This window comes from Acipenser ruthenus, chromosome 20, assembly GCF_902713425.1.
Source record: "Acipenser ruthenus chromosome 20, fAciRut3.2 maternal haplotype, whole genome shotgun sequence".
NCBI lineage: Eukaryota > Metazoa > Chordata > Actinopteri > Acipenseriformes > Acipenseridae > Acipenser > Acipenser ruthenus.
Window position 1 is genome coordinate 19,990,236 of NC_081208.1, and position 23,771 is coordinate 20,014,006.

The following is a 23,771-nucleotide window of genomic DNA, read 5'->3' on the forward strand; positions in this document are numbered from 1 at the left end:
ACGTGCTGCATTGCAGTCAGTGACAATAAAGATAACTTACTTGCGCCCTCATGTGGTAATACTGGCAAACAGTTCTTTCAGTACATGATACCTAAGGGGGTTCTGATTTTATAGTTTTATTTACAGGGGCTGTTCTGCCATATGGCGCGCAGCTTTATTGTTAGTTATAATCAGGGATCCCAGTTTTCCGCAATAATAATAAAAAAGTATCCTATACATATATATATATATATATATATATATATATATATATATATATATATATATATATATATATATATATATATATATATATATATGCTCTATTCCAAAATAAAAGGCTAAAATTGAGTGCCGCCCCCCGGTTATAATTACAGGCTAGCAAGAAAGAGCCCATTATTTTTTCCTCTCTCTGATCATTTGTAACAATTGTAAATGTTCTAACGTCATCACTAGTATCCAACGAGAGAGCACTCCGAATTGCGCAGCCCCCGCTAACTTTCACCCCCGTGAATTTTTGAATAGAATAATTCTCACCACCCGCTAGATCAATGAACCAGACACAACGGTAAGAATTCATATACATCGGTTTACTTTTATGACTTTGATTTTATCAGGTTCGTTTTGTGGTGTTTTTTTTAATATATTCATTTTCATTCTGTTTAAATAAGTAGATAATCAGATGACAAAACTAATATGTATGTGATGCAGTGTACCGGTAGACAATCCGTTTTCAACAATGTAGACAAATCATGTAAAGCTATTTTTGTAACACTTCTTTGTTTAAAGTGACAGCAGCAGCAGCGCATTGCATCTACAAAAACATTGCATCAACATTGAAAATGCAGAAACACAGAACTTTGGACAGTTTGTTTCCCCTCAGCAACAGCAGGAATGTAGCACAGTTTGCATCAATGGCCCCAAGGCGATTTAGTTTTAACTATTTCAACACTGCAGACATGTATACAGGTCTAGAAAAAATAACATAGCAGTAAATTGATCTAATATACTGTGGCCCTGATTTCGAAAGGGTTATGCGCAGCACAAATGACCATTATGTGCGAACGCGATTTATTTGCTATGTTCGTGTTTTTGCGTGGCACAATCGGTTCTGCGCTGTGCACAAATATAATGTATTCAAAGCGCAATATGCGGGGAGTGGTGGACAATTTGCGTGATCCTGACATTTTTGAAAGTATGCGCCAAGCACAAAACCAGTTTTGCGAGACACAAAATAACGCTTTAAAAAACATAACCTACTGTAGCCTACTGCAGATGTGGGCAGAGCCTTGAATAACCGCTGGGTGTTTTCCATTGTTGTACCTTGGAAAGCTCCTGCGTTCAGTGCTTGAGTGAGTGCTGGAGTGGTGTGTGCGGGCTAACATAAACCGAGCCGGCAGATACTAAACAAATACATGTATAATTTAATCAACAACAACAACGATAATAATAGAGCCTTATACAGTAGTATAAAACCCCTACAGATCGACCAATCAACAGTTTGTATTTCCTTATGCGTAAATCAGTTTAAATAAGAGCAATTGCAATATCGTAAATGTAGTGGATACGAGCAAGTAGTAGGTGCAGTAGAGTATTTAATTATGGATGGACAATACCTGCAGGTCGCCACTGGCACCGTTTCAAGGAGATCACGGCTAATAGGCTACTAATAAGAAAACAAAAACAGAGGCATCGATAGCTCACATCTCTTCCCAACTTCCTGGTAGCTAAATCTGTTTAAATTCCGCATAATCTGTGATGGCCCTTTAAATATTTAGCTTATTAGCCATGCTAATGCCAATAATAATGATAAACATTCGATTCAAATGTATGGATGTGGACAAATTCCATATGCTTAAGGGCAAAATTATTTTAATTGCTCTAAATGCCACATTTGAATAAAGATGGCAAAGTTTGCGAGAAGCTCATAGGGCTTTGTAACGCGCAGAATGGTGAACATTCGTTTTGGCGAGGTACTGTGGGCTAGTTTACATCACAGTGCCCACGGGGCTTAACCCGTAAAATAACACTGTAGATGCATTCACCAAAGGCTCCCTTTCCTTTTCATTTATATTTTGAATGCATGCTGTTAGCTATCGTTTATTTTCTCCATTTAGTAGCTTCTTTCTGTTGGCCTATGTGCATGCTGCTGTTCGAGGTGCCATTGCTACCGATGTGTGTTGAGGTTTGATTCTGCATTCATGTGCAGGTTACATTCAGATGGAGAGTATGAGAAATGATGATGCACTATAATAGCAGCTTGGCGGGGTAATGTTAACGGTTGCCATATTGTATTCCAATTATGCGCATTCTCGATTAGCGCTCTTTTGTGCATTTGTGCTATATTGATAATGAATGCGCAGGCGGTTTTGTGAGGCAGAAACACATTTGCGAATCGAACAAAAACTGCTATAGGCCCTATTCCAATTTCACGCTTTGTGCAGTGTTTGAAAATATAAATTTTTGTGCGAAGATCAATTTTTTTGTTAGGCACAAATTGTGCTCGGGGATTGCGCGTTGCTTCAAATATCTGGGCCAAGGTGTATATATGTGGCGGTTTTCATTTTCCCAACACATAATTCTGTTTAACTGGAAAGTTGAACAAAAGTGTGTATGCAATTTTGCACAGTGAAAAATCTTAAGCACAAGACATGCGTTTTGTTTTTCATTTAACTTTTTTAATATAATGTAATAAATGCACTAACAAATGCTGTCTTTTTTATTTCTCCTGTGTACCTTGTGTGGCAAAACTTATAGCATGTGTCGAGTGTTTATAAGTTATTTCTCATACAAAACACTGACAAGAACACAGCACAATATACTGGATCAGCTACATTAACAATGTATGTATTTATACTATAGCTAAGTCATGATAAAGACTTTAGAGATGATAACCACTACAAAAGCAAAACTGATGTTGCTCTGGATTGAGTTTATTAACACGTTCTCCTTGGCTCCACTCCCCACAGGCTAAGCCCCCCCCCCCCCCCCAGGAATTATTTCTAGAGCAGCCCCTGTTTGTTTATACTCTTTGTGGGTTAGAAAATGTATTTGGAAATTATCCCTGTTGTTTCAGATGTCATTATAATATCGGATGGCAAGTACAATGCTTAATGATAAGTTTGACAAGCTGCTTTTCTGTTCTAGTTATGCTACTACTACAACTACTACTACTAAATAATAACTCACCAATTTAGGATTAAGTTTCCCTTTGTATTACTGGCAATACGCTATTGCAATAAGCAATAAAGCCAAGGCCCAGTGCAATGCCAGGGAGAGTTGGTTGTTGGTGCTATCTTAACTTTAAAAAAAAAGCTTTTTTCTACCTGTGTTCCATGTTTGGTTTGTTATCCCATGCTTCAAATCTTCTATCTAGATTTAACAACCTGTGCAGTAGCCAACATTCTGTCAGATTTATGATTCTTCATTTGGAAAGGTATGTGTGTGTCAGGCTGCATCATCACCACAGCAACATGGAGCTTGCCATTAGTCAGATATTGAAGACTTCTTCATCAATTTGACATTTTCAGGGAATGCCCATATAAATTGCTTAAATTAAAAAAAAAAAAATTCAGTGCTGCTGTGGAATGTTAACTTCTCATGGCTCTTTTCCACTGTACAACTGAGCCGTACCGAGCTCTCACTGTGCGGTTAAGGAGAGCCCGGGCTGTTTTTCCACTGCAGAGCCGAGCCGTGCTACTGACGTCACACGCAACGAAAGACAGTTGTTATTACTTAGTGTATATTAATTAACTCAGTTTGCCAAAAGATGCACAAACAAATGGTGTTCAAAAATTAATAGACCAACGGTACAGCTGAATCTTGTATCGCTATATTTTGTAAATATATGTAGGAATTTCTTTATAATCCACAAATATTACTGATTATATCAACTTAATAAAGTTCAATAAGTTCTGTTGAAGGGAAAAAATAAGTTTTTCAAAATATGATTTGCCAAAGATATCCCGTTTAAGAGAGTTTTTTTTTGTTTGAGTGCGAGCCCAACGAGAGCCGTAGTTCTGTGTGTTACAGCTGTATTTTGTTTTACTATATTTTTGTAAATAAGTTTAGAATTTTATTTTCCGCATTTTCCCTTCATATTAATATAATAAATGTCAATGATGAGAAATTTAGTAGAATGTTGTGTTTTTGAGTGTGTGAGTGTGTGTGTGTGTACCGTACCTACAGTTTATGTCCATTAGCATCAAATCGTCAGAAATGTGGGCATAAACTTTCTAATTTCTGAAGCACGACTCCAGAGCCTGCACTTCCATCACACTCACTGCCCACCTTGTTGCTTGCTGTTTGTCTTTCTGGAGTGTACCAACTGATGCAAAAAAAATCCCTCATGCAAAACTAGCAACCTTGTTTATGGTATATTTTGTCAAAAATGTAATAAAATTCAATACGTAGGAGAGACAGGTGTATAGATAGATAGATAGATAGATAGATAGATAGATAGATATATAGATAGATAGATAGATACACACACACACACACACTGCTGTTCAAATGTCTTAGACATGTTGCATTTCTCTACTCTGATGCATTATGAACATCAAAAATTTACTCAAATCCTTCACTAGTGTTTTCTCCTATTATAACAACCTTGGCTTGTGCCTTTTTTATTATATAACTTGATTTCGCATTCTTCAGCTCGACATATAACTCATTTTATTATGGATACTGTGTTTACAATGGACTAAGTTGTGTTGTAACTATTCCGATTCGTAACACCGCATGTGCAACAGTTACTGAGTTTACACTGAAAACACGAGAAATGCAACAGTGCGACCATAACAGACTTGCGTAAATTTTACCGTTAAATTAAATATTTGTCTGTAAATGTACAAACATTCCTGTCTAGTTTCACAAATCTTAAACTACCCCATGTTTTGTTTTGTTGTGTTTGTTTGTTTTAATACCTGGCCCCGTTAATAAATAAATAATAAACATGTGTATAATATAATGATGTGATCGTTAGTTTGAAGCTCTGTTTGCAAACACAAATCACTCAGCTTTTCATCGGGCAATCGACATCTCTGTGAATTCACTGGACTGACAGCTGACTCCCCAGAACACTGGCAATGCCAATAAAGAAGATAGCTAACAGAGACCTATTTTTCTGTTTGGTTTTGTATTGACCGAATAAACCAACAGAGAAATTGTTTTAGACCTGAACTTCATAAGAACAACAGCTGCAGATATGAGCATTTTACATAAGGTGCCGGCCGCTGACGCTGCGCTTTGATTAATACCTCCCTGTCAAAATCAAAGAAAAGGGTGAGCGAGGACAGTGGGCTACCGCATGCCTGATTGGGTAGGTCCAGTTTGACCAATCCTAGTGACCGCTGAGGAGAAAGACGCTTCTTATAGCCAATCGTAGACTGGTATCAGGTCACTGGGACGACCAGTGTGCTTGGGGTTGGTTGCTGCGTTGGTATCCTATCTGAAAAGCGAAGAATTGAATTAAAATATTGTATAAAGTGTTTTATTTATTCATGAAGTAACCGTGTCTATAAAATTAAAATCTGATTTTAGAAAAAGTTTGTGTGTGAAAGATGACGCTTTACTCTCTAACCAAGCAACAAAACTCAGTTTTGGAGTTTTTACAGTTATTGACAGACGATCCCTAAATTTTAATCTGAGACAGACCGAAGAACCCGAAAAAAAAACGAAAAAAAACCCCACAGAATTTTAAAAGACAAAAGCGGACACGTTTTCATTTAGCTAGCAGGTAGCAACTTGGAGTATACGTTAGATATTGACATGGAATGATGTTTTTTAAGGTTACATTTTAAACCGGAAATATAGTTTTTGTTTTTACTGACTAGACCAATTAAACTTGTAATTGTGTTGAGAGCTGAAAAAATGGAAATATTTTTCAGAAACAGCGGACTCGTTTGCGCGTGAGGGAAAACCAATGCACTTGTTTACATCTGGGAAGCATTTTTTTAAGTGAATAGAAGATGCCCTCAAGAAATTGGCACAAAGGCAAAAAGAAGATATTCTATCATTGTATCATTGCTGTAAAACTAAATTTAAATACTGAAGCATAATGAAGAAAAAACTACATGACGTACGAATTCAGTCGAGTTGTTTTAAAAACAACGAATGCCAACAGGAAGGTAAAGCAGAAGAGCATTTCTTTCATGGGTTGCAAAAGTCTTGTTTTTTCTTTAAGTAGTTAAAAAAAACTGTATACTCACACCGTCTTGCTAAGTCGTGACTTGCTTACCTAAAAAAGTTAAATGGATCATTGATTCGAGAAAAGAAAACGCCATTCATAAACGGGACAGCTGTAAACTTGGCTTTGTGGGTATTATTATATACATTTAAAATGGTGGAAAAGCGGTGTTTGGTGCAAAGGGAAGGTGTATACCGATGGTTCTCGGAGTTAAACTCCGCTCAGAGGGTCGAATTCCTTTGTGGGCTGCTAGACCTCTGTGTGCCCATAGAGCTTCGGTTTCTGGGCTGCTCCTTGGAGGATTTGGCCAGAAAGGACTACCACTCGCTCCGTGATGCCGAGGTCAAGGCTAACAACGCCGCCGACCTGGCCACCCTGACCAACATAACGGACGAGGTGGTCCGGAGCAAATTGTTGGTCGCCCTGGCACTGCTCAATTCTGACAACCGGGAGGCAGCCGGGGTCCTTTTCACAACTCTCACACATATCGACTCTATCATCAACAACTATGGGCTTCAGCTCAACGACGGGCAAACCGGGGACCAGTTTTTGCTTCTCTTCACCATGGCTTCGAATCACCCGGCCTTTAGTTTCCATCAAAAACAAGTGCTGAGGCAGGAGCTGACTCAGATACAGAGCATTGTAAACACGACGTGCAATAACGCCAACCTTACTACCACGAACACAGTTACTGTCACAACCTTTACCACCACCACGACATTTAGCAATTGTACTGACTTTCATTGCTGCCACAAGGTGGGTTTGAAATTATATTAACTGCGTTAATATATATATATATATATATATATATATATATATATATATATATATATATATATATATATGTAAATAAATGATTTGATGCAATTGAAAATATCGTGTCTGTCTACAGCTTTTGAAATATGTAGTTTGGCAAATAGTTTTATTGTGGGATTTTGACATACAGAAATGCAGTACTGTTTGCAGTTCAGCCCTTCCTTTATTTTGTAGTCATGGCAGACGTACGTTTCTGTGTCGAAGTAGTAAACTTTTCCGAGCAGTATTTATGGTACCTTGCAAGTTCAAGAACCTAGTAGTTCTTAATAACTAACAGATTGACCGAATGCTTAATAGACAGTTGTGTTTTTCGTGGTTTCCAAAAAGTAGGGCTTATCAAGTACTCGCACTGATGGCTTAAATTTTTAATTCTGTATTACTAAAGAAAAGCTTCCCTTGTCTATAATGTTCATATGCAGGATCCGCCCTAGTGGAAAACGTATTGCAGCATTATATGCCAGAGTTTAAATATTTTACAAATGATATATCATTCCTAATGCCACTGGTATGTGATTAAAAAAATAAAATAATGTTTCTGGTTTCTGTGGTACAGTGGGTAGTGAACAATATAATCTAATTTCCTTCAGATGGATTATCCTGTACTGCTCATGTTTTTGTAAACTATTTCAGGAAATGTGCTTAATTTTCTTGACATGCACTGTCTCAGCAATGAGTTACAGTGCCCATAAGACCTGTGTTTGAATCTTTTCATTAGCAATGGATAAGTAGTAACTCCATTATAAAACCCTACTCTTTTCATGTATTCTGGTTTCCTCATTGTTTTCATTAGTTGTCTCGGAGACATCTCAAGGCAGTTGTCATGCCTGCAAACTAAATTAGAGCTTTCAGTACTATAACAAAGTAAGTCACTGTGACCTGCATCCATAGTATGTATTTGTGAAAATGCAAGTGTGACAAAGAGACACCTCCTACTATCCTCAGATCATGATAATAAAGAATGTCTTCAGCAAGTTTCATCACAATTGCAAGCAATTCTGTCAGTTTTCGTAAAAATGGAAGAGTGACCTACTCTACGAATGGACGGGCATCTCCATATGTCCTCAGGTTTGTTGTGTCTCAGTAGTGGAATCCTAGTGTCATCACAGTGGGATTGCATTTCTATAGATGCAAAATGTGACAAATAGGAGAAAAAATACTCCTCAGATTACTCAAAATGGGTTCAAGTTAATCTGATACAGTATTACAGTAAGATGTTGGTTTTAAACACCTTGGCATCTGAATATCCGTTAAAGCTGATTTGCATGGCAGGTTTGTTAATCCACAGATCGCTGTCAGGCAGATGTTTCCGACGTTCAGCATGCATAATTTGTAGGCAAGCAATTGAAAGCAAGTAAATGATCTTCATTTTATTCATGGATGAGCACATGAAAACACATGCTAATTAAGGGATGGTTTATAGCCTGTGTTTTGTTTTATTTGTAGCTGTGACTTGATTGACCTGTTTAACAATTCCTTGTATCTTCCAAATGTTGTCATATATTATTAGGTTACTAGATTTTGGTTGTGAAATCTTTGGCTCAGCAATACTCTGAATGTAGTTACTGTAATTTGTCATCCAGTTAGCTTCATGACAAGGTGAAACAAGTAGTCTATTTAAAAGTGAAGTGTACTAAAATCATTACATTTGATAGTTGTCTACTATATTTAATCACACGCCTTGTTGGCTATCCTGTTTGTTTACATTCCCTAAAGGTCCCCTCCCTCCTCAAAGCTGCCATGTCACTCTGTGAACTAAACAAGGATGTTCTTAGTAAGCTCAGAATAACAAAGCAGAAACAAATGAAATGAAAAGGGATCTCCTTTTTTAAACATGCTGATCCGCGACAATACCGATATACCGGTATATTGCGATATTAATCAGGCGATACAGTACCCGGTATATGAATAACAATCCCGGTATGTTTGGTTAAACTGATTCAGGGAAAAATCTACTGAAAAATGGCTATTATCTCGCGAGATACTCACTTCCAGTGAGAACTCGTAATGCGAGCAGTGCTAACACCAAAGAAAATATGGCAGAAGCACACAGATTTTGCGCTTGCTTAAATTCTGCAAAGCAAAGTCACATGTGTGGAATAATTTCCTAATAAAAAAATGTGAAAAGGATGGCTGTACAGCATCAAACGTAGCGGTATGTGGTTTATGCAAGGCTGAAGTAAAATATGCTGGCGATACCACCAACCTTACATACAGCGGTGTAGTCCTACATCTTGAAGTGCCAGAGAACACCAATTACATTATTCATTTTCCTAAAACAAATTATACGAATTCATGTTTTATTTGTACATTGAACTTGAGGTAATATTTAGGTAGGTAATGCATGCGTCTTAAAGGCTGCTCCCCCTTGATCAGTGCTGCCAGATTGGTGATTTTCCAGCCAAATTTGGATTGTTTTGAAAGCATTTAGCGTAAATGTTGTCTTTGGTGGTTTGGTTGTTTTCTCACTGTCATGCATGTTTTTTTTAATTTATTATTATTATTATTATTATTATTATTATTATTATAAGGTCATCTCCAGCGCAGAACTTCAATCACCACGATGTCCTGTATAGTATATCACAGCCATCCGTCACCAATTTAAGAACTATCTGCTTTTTTTTTTTTTTTTTTTCCCTGTCTCTACCGCATTTGATCTAATCAGATAAAAAAAAAAAAAGCGGTTCTGATACTGTAAGTTCTGATAAAAAAAAGAAGCAAAGCAGATACATAAATAAATAGTTTATAACATTACTTACAAGTATTTATTTTATTTTTTTATTTATTTATTGTTATTTTTAAATAAATGTGTAGAACTTATTTAGGTATGCTGTTGTAAATATATAAAATCTTAAAAGCAAGGTCAGTCGTTTATTCCAAACCCCTGGTCTCTGACCGATATATAAACCCATGTTTATGGCCACATAGCTTTCAAACTAGCACTGTTTTTCTATTTTTCAAATTTGGAGCACATGCACGTACTTCAGAGGATCCAACAAAAATGTGTTACAGGGCATTTCATGTGAGAGTTTAATTTGTCATATTACATTCTAATACTTTTAAATTCCATAAAAATGATTTTAAAAAACACAGTTTATATATGTAGATTTACTTTGGTAGCAAAAAAATCAACATAAGCATCATTCAGCGTTGAATTCCAGTATGTATTGCAATTTTGTGTTCAGTATTTCAATACAGATCCTCAGTCCCAAACCCACCCCTAGTTATTAGAGTACTACACTTCTCTAATATACAAATGTTCCAGTTGTATGGGGCAGCATATGTGATCAGTTCTACAGTAGTTACTGCAGAAGTAGAGTTTAGTCATGTTTAATTATCTATAAACAACTCGCTATCACTTTGCCGGTAAGTTAAAACAACTTTTCTCTGAGCGATGCCTGTTTAAAAAAGGCTAGGGCGTGAGTGAAAAGCAGGACGGATCCTATAATACAATAAAGTTGTAACATTACTTATTTAATCTCCTTCCCTGGTTTATGGCTTTAAGCATTAAGTTAATGGTTCCAGAAATCCGCCTTTGTACATACTGTACTCCTACAGGCACTGTGCAACAAGTTTGTGCTTTGAACCTCTGGTTAAAGCCAGAACATTCTTCTCTGGGTGTAGAGCAGGAAAGCTAATTTAATACAGTGATCTGGTAAAAATCAGAGACTAAAGTCTTTTGCAGATTTGAAGAGTATTTACAGTCCAACTGTAAATTGCAATTATACTCTTCGTTCAAGCCTGGTAACACCAGTTTTAGGTTAAAGGGGTGGAAAAGGGATTTCTGGAGATGGGTGGAAAAAATGACCAGATTTCCTTAGATGACTGCCAACAACATGCAATATTTTTTAGGAACTTTTAAAGAAAGTTATTATTTGATTTAGTCTATACTGTTGTGTTACCATGACTGATGTTTAATGTGTGTTTTTTTCCCCCGGGCACACTTATTTCAGTCTATCCCTACATTTAGCAGTCTTTATTTAGCAGTCGCCTTTATCCAAGGCGATTTACAGAGTCTAGGGTGTGTGAATTATGCATCAGCTGCAGAATCACTTACAACTACGTCTCACCCGAAAGACAGAGCATAAGGAGGTTAAGTGACTTGCTTAGGGTCACACAATGAGTCAGTGGCTGAGGTGGGATTTGAACCGGGGACCTCCTGGTTATAAGCCCGATTCTTTAACCACTGGACCACACAGCCTCCTACATTTTAATTCTGGCACAGCTATCCGTACCAAATAACAACATTTGCGATGTAGAATTTATTTTTGAGTGTGCGAGGGTCCTTTTTTTAATATCTTTGGATTTACAGACTTTACACCTCTTTGGAACTGGAATAGCTGGAAGTAATTGTACTTTTTCTTCTCCTCCTGAATGCTTTTAAGTCTCACCTGACAGCAATGAGATATTACTTTAAAAAGCCACGGAAAACAGCTGTAACATTTCTTTTTGTTTTGTAAACATGTTTGTTTCTGTGAAATCAAAAGTTGTGTGTTTTGTTTGCTGTGAAAATTGATGAGGAAAGCAGCTGTGTTTGTTTGATTTGTTTCAGCTGTGTCAGTTTTCATTCATGAGTCCAATGCATAGCACAGGTTTCGCTAATATTTGTTATACACCAGGGGTTCACAAACCGCGGGCCGCATACGGCAGGGTTTTTTGTTTTTTGTTTTGCGGCCCGCATATATTTTCACTTATCGAGCTACTTATGATACTTTCCAGTCCATTAAAAAATGCCTGTTTTTGTTTTCAGATCATGCAGGACTTTTTTCTCCATTGGAAGTGAGGCTTTCTCAAAACTCCCCTTCCATGGCTTCTGTTTGGACTGTCCCAGCTGGAGACAACACAATTAAAATATGAGTTCATTGCTCAGCAATATATTTTGCTGATGCTTTTTAAGTACAGTGTTTTATAATGGATAAATGTATTGCCAAAGTTAGTTAAGAGAACAGAGTTTGCCAGGATGGTTGAGAACTGGAATATTTTGTAATTGAAAATAACAAGAAACCTTTTTTATTTGTTTGCAAAAAAATACAACGTAGGCCTACACAACGCCACTATGAAATCCATTCAAGTTAACTCCGCCAGTACACAATAGTGACAAGCGAAAACATAAACTTGAAATAATTTAAGACAGTCTGCAGTTACAACAAAAACGTATGACGCGTGTTTGACAGAGGGTGCAGTCGTTACACTTGCAAGCTATGTTGGCAAATTAATGCAAGATTTTTTTTGTTTTTTTTGTTTTGTTTTAAATCTATTAAATCTCCCGATTACCCTATTTTGTTTCAAATCATGTTGTGTTTGGATTATACGGCAAAATTATATAAAAAGAAGCCGAATTTAGTACGATATTTAAATTAGTCTGAGATTAATTCAAATGTTTTGCTTTGCGTTTGGACATAAAATGTCAACAGTAATGAACAACCATGGTTCAGATAGAAATTATTTCTATTAAAATATAGTATTTATATTATTATTATTACAATGTTAAAGGGACGTCTGACGCATGCATATTATTTTCAATTTTTTATGGTGATCTAATTTGCCTTTTTGTTTAACTATTATGCACAGCGGTGTTTTTCGTTATTGGATCTTCTGTTGAAAAAAAAACCGTGTGCTTTATTTTGAAAAATAAAACGCCAATGCATCGATTGTCATTGATAAATAAACGATAATCGAATATGAAATTAGGCCGCCGATTGCACCACTACAATTTAGATTAACTGAGTGTTACATTGTTCAAAGTGGAACCCCATTAACGCTGTTCAGAGAGCAGTGCAGTGCTCTGAACGACCAGCTGTAGACCAAGCACTATCAACAGCTCAAAAGAAAACTGCAAAAGTTTCTTAATTTGTGTCATTTAAGGTAAGAAAATGGGATCCATTCTGTGTACCGACATGTTCCTAAATGTGTAACATGAAAGTCTGTAGATGGTGAGGTTTTAAGTATCCAGATGAATCCAGCTGTACAGCTGAGTTCAAATTAAGTTCTTTGTTACAATCTGGAAAGACACATTTTCTGGCATAAAATAACTCGTTTCCATTAGTTGTGAATCACCACGTAAAAGGCAACAGGATGTTGCATTTCAGTTTTGTGTTGGCGGCTTAATAAAAACATTGGGGTTTACTTCACTATGGACACCCTTTGGTTGCTACAGGTTCTGTACAAAGCCAAGCCTAAACCTAAGCTGGGGCTGGAAAAAAAAAAAAAAAAAAGGTCTGCCATGACTGCCATGTTCCACAGCTGTTCTTGATCCAACTGAATTTACTGACCTACTTACACAGTCCCAGAAATGTAGATTTAGGTGCAATTGCTTGCAGAAGAAAATTGATTTGCCCTTAAGTTTTAAGTTAATGGTCAAAAGTTTTGCATCACCTAGAATTTTAGGATTGAGACATAATTAATATATTCTGCTTCATAAAGATCAAATGAAACCTGCTGAATATATATCTGTTAATGTTACGTTAACAGATATGTATCTGTTAATGTAACATATTCAGCAGGTTTCATTTTACCTTTATGAAGCAGAATTAGTTATTTCTATAGGGTGATGCAAAACCTTTGACCATAGCAGTGGTTGTGACCTGTCTAAGAGGAAACTAGTTGTTTTGTTTTGTTAGTTTTGGCTTCGGTTTAGTCCTGGTCAGCAAATAATTCCTGTTAATATCTCTGAACTGCAACAGTATATTTTCTTTAAATGTCCCAATTACAGTTCTTACTAAATCATCAACCATTTTCCCTTGACTAAAACATATGCACTTCACATTGCTTTCCTGTCCGCCTCATGTTTGTTTAGTTTTACTGGCAATACACTGCTGTGTACTAGATGTTGCTGGCTCTTATAAAAACCATTTGATCTAGATTACATTACATATCTGTGGCAGACAAATTGGGAGTAGTCTCGAGTCCGGTTGTAAATTAGATTGCATCAGGTAGTGTGGTTTGTCAGAAGTGTGGACGCTCTAATAGTGAACTACATTTTTTGTGTATCCTCAAATATCCCAGAAATGTTTTCCGATATGTTTTGGAGCATGGACATTACAAATACAGTACTCAGAACAGGCACCTGAAGGAGTTGAGAATGACTATTTATACTGCTGTACCATATATAATTTCTGAGGCTTGTTGTAAAACTGTGAATCATGGAGTGACGTGATCAGATGCCGAAATCAAGGCACATTGATATCTGGAACGATGAAATCGGTCAAGGAGAACTACAGAGTTCAAAATGAAACACACACATTATGATGAAACGTACCATGTGTTTTTAAGAAAAAAGCCATAACGTTCATGCTTACAAGCGCTATGTCTTATGCGCTTGTTTATCACTGAAGAATAAGTAGCTTCAAGTTACTTGCAGTACTTTGACCAATTTGGGTAATTCATTGTTAGGCCATGTGGACCCCCAAATTGTACAATACTTTACAGGCTAGGGTACTTCAGTTATATAGTGAAATAACCAGGAAGCACTGTATTGTGTAATTAATTGTACTTGTGTTATTGTTATGTATGCTGGATTTAGTTTTATTTACTTAGATTTGTTTATTTATTTATTTAACCAGGAGATTTATCCAATAAGACCGAGGTAATTTACAAGGGAATCCTGGAAAATAATAAAAAAATGGCAATATATATATATATATATATAAAAAAAAAAACATTACAATGTACAAACACAACAAAAATACGTGTGGTTCAAACTTAATCAGCTGCATACAGAGATCTGAGAAAAGAATAAGTAAGACGTATCTATTTGTTAGTTTGGACTGGAGAAGCATTGGCAGGAGGTTCTAAGCAATTCCCAAATATGATCTTTATAACCAGAGATAGAAAGATGATCAAACTCCACCTTCATACTGTGATGGAAAGAGTTCCACGTTTTCCGGTGTTGATATGCAAAAGATAATTCTCCCTTACATGTTTGCACCCTTGGTGTAGAATCTGCACAAAATGAATTCCGTGTCGAAAGTTCATCTTTAAATCAGATACTGTGCATAATCTACATTCACCATCATTTTCTGTAACTGCTGCCACCAAAGTTCAGTCCCTTTTGTCAGTTCAGGTTTCACAGTAGTAATGGTGGTGGCCCTCAGTCTTGTGGTATACCCCACAGGAAATTAAAACTAGTTTATTTACTTTGATTGCAGGTTTCACATAGGGATGAGAGCGCGATGAGCGGGGACAGTGTGAACAGCTTGGAAAACGCAACCCAGGCCTTGGCACATTCCTCGGAGGAGTCGTCACTCATGGGGCCTGCAGGGAAACACACCAGAGGTGAGTCCCAGCCTGCTCATTTATATAAGCAGTACCCATTCCTCACTTCACATGAGCAAAGGAAGCGCAGATCTCAGCGCTTAACTGAGGTTTTTCTAGTAAAAGTAATTAAGGAATGTCAGGGTGTAGTTTTTGGTTGGACACAATCACTTGGATTTCTATCTTTTTTTATGTGCAGTTTAGGCACAGTTGTGTCTTGGTTGTAGGGTTAGCACATCAGCAGTGGCTTTGCTATTCTAACCCTTAATTGCATTCAGCTCTAAATATAAACACACAATTGTTGCTCTCTTTTCTAGGTGCCAGCGTTAAATAATACATTAAATCAGCAGTGGGTTTATCAAAAACTCATTTGATTTGTCAGAAAAGTGCAGCTTGTATAAAATAAATGGTTACTTTTTAAATGGGTTCTTATTTCCCCCCTACTGGGGGATATTTAGTTACAACAGTCTTGTGTGAAATTTGAAGGAAACTGTCTTTTGTCCATCTTTGTCACACCTTTGCTTAGTGATGAAGTCAGTCTTCTGTGATATTGAGGTCTAATTCTGTATTTACCTTATTTACAGTCGTGGCAGTAGCTGTAGGTTACTACAGTAATACGCTTGTTTAGTGATTTGTGCTGTGTTGGCACACAGCAATTATTTTCTTCCAGGAGTTTTAATGTGTTGAATCTCTTTCATGTATTGCTATAAATGTTCTACAATAAGCCACAGTGGCCCGTGCATAAACACTGAGGAGTTCCAGATGTTTAACAAGCTGACGGTGAAGTAGGTGATAGAAAAACACCACAGTGAATGCAGGGAATCCATCCCTAAACTCTGAGAGAAGCCGAAGAAGCGTCAAAAGTCTCTACGGTTTGCAGGGCTAACATTTATCATTTATCTGTCTCTGGCACTCTTTTTGTGTAAGGCCTGCAAAGTCTGACTAGGCGCTAGAGGAAGCACTCTTACTGTAAATCCTATATAAAGTTGTTCTTTCAGAAAAAGAATTACGTAATGTAGAAGTGTTTCTTAAACCAATGAAAGAAAAAAATGTCAGCATGTCCTTCAATGTCAAAAGGAAGATAAGCCTAACTATAACTCAGAATTTGGGTATCTGCATCAGTTAGATAGCTTAGCTCCTTCTATTCTGGAAATCTACTTTATAAACTGGATGCCCAAACTTGTATCCCCATTTCTCCTTGTTAACTTATTAATATGTATTTAAAATGCTTGCGTAACGGTCAGTGAGAATATTCAAGTGTGTTACACATTTAATATAATTATATCTTGCCTTAAATAGAACTCTGCTCTTTGTGATAAAAGTATTTGGAAGAATCAGACAGACGTGGAATTTTTCATTTTCTGCAGCCCTTTTATTGTTTCATTGCTGGCATCTGAGATTATGAAGAAAATAAGAGACTGATTTACTGGGGCTGGGAGCAATAATAATTAGTTCTACTTCAGCACTGCTGCTCAACGAGAGAATAAAGGCAGCGCAAGTTTTACAGCAAGGCAAAAACAGATCCATTGGTCAGATAAACATGCAAATGACTTGAACTCCTATTCTCTGTCCCTCTCTAGACCCCAGTATATTGTGTGTTCCTCTAGCCAAGAGGGTCATACTTTATAGTTTGCAGGCTTATCCTTACCTGCTCTGTTGTTCATTTGCTGTGTTTGAACATCATGCCTGTCACTCAATGATATCAAGATTGAATCTGATCTGTCTAGACCTGTTTGAAATCTTACACAGACAAAATACTGAATCGTACTATACAAGTATGACAAGCAAATATTAAATGAAGATTATAATCATCAACATGTTTAGTTAATAATATTCTTGTTGAGTTGTTGTGTTTCTTAGGGTTGCTTTTAATTTCCACCAAATTCCTCATAAATTGACAGATAGTCCTTACTTAAGGGTTCAGTGCTTTGCAAAAAAAAAAGCCCCCTTAACCTTTTCATTCCTGAATAGTTCTATAAATCATACAACTCTAAGGTAAGGTGGGACGTTGAGGCTGAAAAGGTCACAATGTCTGAAGTTCTACTTTTTGAAGTATAAAAGCTGCCTGAAGTTCAGAAAGAGTAAGACAACAATACAATCCTCTATGTTAATGGTACAGTCATAGGTCACCTGTCTTGACCTTTTCCAAATAATCACTCCTGGTATACAGCTGCCTACATGATCCTCCCATGTTATTGGTATTGTGCAATTAAAATGAACTTGCACCATATTTCAAAAACAGTTAACTATACTTCATGTCATCTTTAAAACCACTACTCCTTTTTACACATTTGTTTTACTTCACATTTACAAAACATTCATTAATGGATGCCATTTACCCACGTCTAGTTCTGTGTGAGGTTGTAATTAATACATTGACATTTGCCCTGCTTATTTACTCATAGGTGGATAGTTTACTGAACTTGTTTTTAGTAAGTCACAATCGGAATGAGGTGCGGCTTTGCCAGTTGCGTGGATGCTTGTGGGGGGCAGGACAGCTGCTGTCGGCACTGCTAACAAATATACTAACATTCGGTTCATCTTTGTGAACTTCATTTAGCAGTCTGTGCTTGTTGAAACTTGCATTGTAACTGCAACATAGCTGGTTAGACATACAGTGTGTGTGTGTGAGATTCTCTCGCTGGTGTTGATATTTCTATGATATAACTGCACATAGTTTATTGAGGGAGAGGGAGAGGGAGAGAGAGCTAGACAAGCTTGTGTTTCATAGCCTATACAGAAGTTAGTTTGTTATTGCCCAACTGAGGAAATAGGAAATGGAGAATTTAAAGATGTGGAGATTGTGTTGTGAAGCCGTGCACAAAGGCATTCTAGACAAGTAAAAGGCTGTTTAAAGGTGTAATCAAAATATTACAGGACATAAGTGCTTCCTCTGAACTCACATTTATTCAGGTTTTGAATTTGGATTGATTCCTCCCACAGGTCTGGCTATTTAAATACTTTTTTTTAATTTTGTTTTGTAGTGCTGTAACCGGTGTTTGAATATTCAGGAAAACATTTCGTGAAATGTGTTAAAAAAAAAAAAAAAAAAAAAAAAAAAAACGATCACGGTCCTGTTCCCCAGAAGTATCACTGTAACATAATTTATAAATTATACCAACAAAATAATAAACGTTTCAACCCTTGTTCAATAAGCCTCCCTACCTCCAGGTTTTAAATGTATTACTGACAACAAACATACTAAAACCAATTCCACTGCGTGGCAGTGATTTGTGGGGGAGTTTGGTGAGGTACAAGGTTTTATTTTACTTCAAGATATATATATTTTTTTACCGTGCTATGTTATACCTTTTTTTTCAGATAATAAAAAAATACTAGAATATGTGTTAATTTTGAAAGAATATTGAAATATGAGAAATCCAATACATATTTAGATCCAGTGTTCTGTTAAAATGGACACATCCTGTGGCAAAGACTAAAGTTTGCTATAAAAAGTGATCCACAGTTATCTGGTGATGCTCCTCCTTTAATATTATCATCTGTGTCCTGGGAATGGCTAAAGTAAACTTTAGCAGTGCTGACTCTGTAAACAGGAAAAAGGGGAATGAGAAGCCAAATACATTTTCTGGTAAAACTGCATTGAGGTTTTAGATCACAAGTGCTTTAATCATATTGTAATCCTGCATCTGCCAAAAATATTATTGTTATTTTGGCATCATAAGCAATCTTTTATTATTAGTTTATTTAGCAGACACCTTTATCCAAGGCGACTTACAAAGACTAGGGTGTGTGAACTATGCATCAGCTGCAGAGTCACTTACAATTACGTCTCACCCGAAAGACGGAGCACAAGGAGGTTAAGTGATTTTCTCAGGGTCACACAATCAGTGGCTGAGGTGGGATTTGAACCGGGGACCTCCTGGTTACAAGCCCTTTTCTTTAACCACTGGACCACACAAATCAAACAAATTGTTTGATTGTTAGAAAAGGTTTACGAAGTTAAACACATGTGCAAATAAACTTGCAAAGGGTCTTGAAACTTCTTAGGCTAGCAGACTAAACAGTATTGAAATATACTTGTGTTGGAGCCTTTGTCTAGATTTAAAGTTGCTCAAAGTCATAAGATTCGCTCCAATGGGCTAACCGCAGTGAGTGACCAATAACTTGGGAAGAGATTGTAGGTATTAGCATGCAGCAGTTTAAAATAATTTAGAGTTGTATTTGCAAAATGTTTGTGTCCTGGAAAAAGCGATACTAAAACAAGATCTTCCGCAGAACCAAAGGGTGTGCAGTGGCAATGTTGTTAATTCTAGCATTGCCAGAAATTACATCCACCATATGTACAGTACATATAAAATACATTAACTGATACAGTCCTAACCAATGATGAAGACTGTCATAACCAATTTTGATTATATAAACGGTTTATGTCTGTACGTTACGCTTCATATTTTTGCATACATCTAGAGAATGGCTTCTCCAATTGTCATGAAACTTGGTATTAACATAATTTAGTTTATTACTGAGAATATCAGATTCTGCGGATATCCTCCATCCGTATGCCACACTTGCATGTTTGCATATATCTGTAGACTTGTGAGTAAGCATGTGAAATTGTGAGTAAGCATGTCCTTGCTAATTCTTCTATACCACTCTGCTTATGTGTGGCATGCTGCTCAACTCTTTTTTCCTCATACAGATAGCTCTATTTTTTAATGTACAGCCGTGGCAGGGGATGTTACTGACATACTTGTTTTAGTACATTCTGTATTGCTTACCAGGTAGAAGTACTGTTATAGTAATGTTCATGACACAATTTCTGAATGTCAATTTTACTTCCTCAATGTGCGAGTGGGTCCCTCAAATGTCCTTCCATGTGAAATTAGCACCATTCATAACTGTCTAAGAGTAAACGGTAAATATTTCTAAACCTAGAAGCACTTCTCCTCCTGGAAACCGGGGGTAATATCTAATATCGTTAGGCAGGGTATTCAGTGCTCATTAAACTAGAACGCCTTACAGCAGGAGAGATGAAAGGGTTCTCTTGACTGGACAGGTGTGAGTCACAGCCTCTCTCAGTGGATGTTGTACAGTACATATTTCCTCCATGTTTCTTCAGCTATGAATCTCCTTTGATCAAAAACCTGTAAGTAGCGGCAAAGGTCTGCGGTTAGGCCAAGATATACTTGGCACCATGACGACGATCCACTGTGATGCCATATGTGCAGTCAGCAGTGTAGAGCTGAGAAATTGCACACATTGGAGTTTAGAATAACAACCCCTGAATCTGATCTTCTTGGTACTGAATTGTTCGTTTTTTTATTTAATTTATTTCTCCCTTCTGACCCTGTACTCAAGCTTTTGGCTTTACTAAAGTACATTACTGTACCTCATAACCTGGAATGGATACATTTCATTGGAGCAGCGCACACCATTTCTAAAAATAACTGCTGGGAGCAACCCAACTGAAACTACATCCTTTATAAGCACAGCTGAAGAGAGGGGCTGGGCAGGCAGTGAAATATATTTAGAGGACATATCGACTTGGCCGGGTAAACTAACTTAAGGGTTTTCTGTCATGTTAATATTTGTAACCCCAAAAGTTTGCTATTAAACCATTATAGTCCTTTATACAGTAGACCTATGAACATTTTCAGTTTTTACAGATATTTATAGAATACTGCCCAGGTCTTTTAAAAGCTGTAGAAAGTTTTTTTTTTATATGCTACAATAAAACTTGATCTAAACCAGGACTTGATCCAAAATACGAAACACCATCAACACTGTAATCTTATTACTATACCTGGAAAACGGCTCAGATGTTTGCTTCCCATTTATTTAGAATTTTCAAGTAACAAAACATGATTAAAAATTCACAAATGTAAAACTTACTAGGGTCTATTTTAATTATTTAAAGAGTGGTAGAACTATATATTTTCTCATCTTATTTTACTGTTTCGTGAATATAGTAATGTTAATGAGGGGCCTATAATCACCACTGAGGGAGTCACAGCTGGATTAATATAGAGTTTTAAAACTTTAAAACAATCCAGCTATGGCTTAACAACAATCTAAATAAAAGTAATAGAGCTTTCTGATTGACTCAGGCACTTGCCATTCTGACAGTGAAATGTAAAACCTCGGGATCAGCTGCTACGTTTTGTCTGCATGATGCACAGAAGGCTAAACTATGGAAGAAAAGGCATTAAACTGTTTAAAATTGAACTGTAGCTTTGATGCATTTGCATTTTAAGGAAATAAATTCAGTGTGTTTTGGCATTGTACCAGGATCCATTTATAGATTGTGTTAGTATGATGAGCGCGTCTTTTTCTGGGACCCAGAAAGAGCGCGTTTTTTTCTGTGACCCAGAAAGCAAGAAGCTTGGATAGCGTAATCAATAACCGGAGAGCACACACTGTTGTTTGCTGAACTATATTGGCTGTGTTTCCATATGTATCCAGTATTTATGTTTTCTTATATAGTATTATCTATCATTTTTTTTTTTTGTTTTGTTTTGTTTCTTTTGGTCAAAAAGACAATTCAGCAATGTCTACTTTAAATATGACCCGTAGATTATCGTTCGGAGACAAGGATACTGTAGTGGATTATGTATTGTTTACAAGTTTTACTTTGAGTTCTGGCTTCTGGTTAATTGAATGGTTTCTTTTTTAAAAAAGCAGTACTGAGCAGACCAAACCATCACTAATGTTACATTTAAACTGTGCACTAGAGGACACACTTTTACATTATTTTAGGCATGCTTCTGTTAAAACAGGGTCTCATGTTTAAGCATTTACTTTTTGTTTTGTTTTTTTAATCGGTAAATGAGCTCAAGAATTCTATTTTTTTTTTTTTTTTTTTTTTTTAGTTTTCAAAATAATTAATGCCCAAACAAGATTACAGTGCGAGTCCATGACTTCCTGACAATCACATAAGGATCTGTTTGAATAAGTTTTGTGATGCGTGCAGTTATAGGGAGCCCACGTACCCACTAACCACAAGATGAAACTGAATAATTTGTAACATGAGTATTAAAAAATTACTTGAAAGTCGGCTGTCTTCACTGCACAACAGAAGTGACGCAGAATGGACGAAAGGGAGCGAGATGATAACTAAGAAAATCAAGACAATAATTGTATACATTTGTTTAACTGTTATCAGTTCCTTGGTTAATTGTGCTAATATTTAAAATCTACTTTTACTTTTTTAATATCAAACAAAAAAACAAGTCAGTATTGATGTGATAACCTTGCATATCTCTTGATCTGTATTTTTTTTTTTCTTATAGCTAGTTATTTTCCTGCTTCTCCGATCAACATTTGGCCATTTTTTGTGCTAAACAGCTAGATGTTAATAGCAACAGCTACTTGTTAAAAATATGTTTTTAGTAATTAAATTAACAAAAAAAATTGAATGATCTAAGATGAGGCTGATACCCTGGGATCCTTCAAGAAGCTGCTTGATTAGATTCTGGGATCAATAAGCTACTAACAACCAAACGAGCAAGATGTGCCAAATGGCCTCCTCTCATTTGTAAACTTTCTTATGTTCTTATCGTTTTACAAATGCTGCATCCCATCTCTTAACTTTACATGTCCTTTGTCAGCTGCATTTTAGATCATGTGATGGGAGATGAGTCACCTGGAAATCTGTACAAAGAGCTGCAGCCTCAAGGGCCCTTTTAAAGTTTGATGGAAGATGAATTATAATGTTGTGTCTCCCCTGACTTGAGTCCTAGATGTCAGGATTTCGTCCCATTTAAACTTGCCAGGTTTTAGCCAGTGAATCATGGCCTCTAAAGACAAGGGGTAACTCTGGACAAGCTCCTCTGTCCTGCAACCTGATCTCTGCAGTTTGGCAAGTGGCTGTGTGTCAGTGTTCAGGCCAAAGGCATGCAAACATCCAGCAACAGCTGCCTGGTGATTTCTACAGCTCGTGCCTCAGTCTTCTAATCCGCTCTCGACCCAGTGGAAATAGCAGAATTACTAGAGGCACATTACTGCAAAGCTGAGACCGATCCAGTTTTCAAATAACAAATTATACAGCTATGGTCAAACGTTTTGCATCCTATATAAGGAACTAAGTTTGCTTCATAAAGTCTTGTGAAACCTGCTCAATAACGTTATGTTAACATATTGAATTACATACTGCCTTGTAGTATAAATTTTTAAATCTAACATGAAATACTTTACTACAATTATGGTATCCGGTAGACTTTTGCGATATCATTTTGCTATTTCTTTGATTACATGATGTTAAATTAAATATCTAAATTATGTCGATATACTTTTTTTTTTTTTTATGTCTCAATCCTAAAAGTCCAGGTAATGCAAAACTTTTGGCCATAGCTGTAATTTACATGGGGTGTGTTTTAAATGAAAAGTGATAAATCCAACACAACAGTGTTAGTGTGGCTTGGGTGTGAGTTTATATTGTCAACCATTTCTTTTTTGGATACCACTGCAGTGGCAGCCAAGATGCTCGCAGTTTTGACCTCACTTTTGTGTGATTCGGTAGGTTCCACTTCTACTGTGTCAAATATTTGAACACTGCTGAAATGTGGCAAAAATTACCAAG

General features: G+C 36.7%; 1 protein-coding gene across 4 annotated transcripts in view; it reads left to right on the forward strand.

The window, feature by feature from the left end:
* Positions 1-5,481: 5,481 nt before the first annotated feature.
* zcchc14 (zinc finger, CCHC domain containing 14) overlaps positions 5,482-23,771 on the forward strand; it is a 48,257-nt gene continuing 29,967 nt past the window's right edge. The window contains exons 1-2 of one of the 4 annotated variants that reach the window (XM_058993610.1): positions 5,482-6,107; positions 15,127-15,253. In XM_058993610.1, the coding sequence (XP_058849593.1) occupies positions 6,054-6,107; positions 15,127-15,253 (181 nt within the window). In that variant the 5' untranslated portion in view covers positions 5,482-6,053. Of the gene's footprint in view, positions 6,923-15,126; positions 15,254-23,771 lie in introns of all 4 variants that reach the window. The other 3 variants (XM_058993609.1, XM_058993608.1, XM_034042217.3) reach the window with 3 other exon arrangements.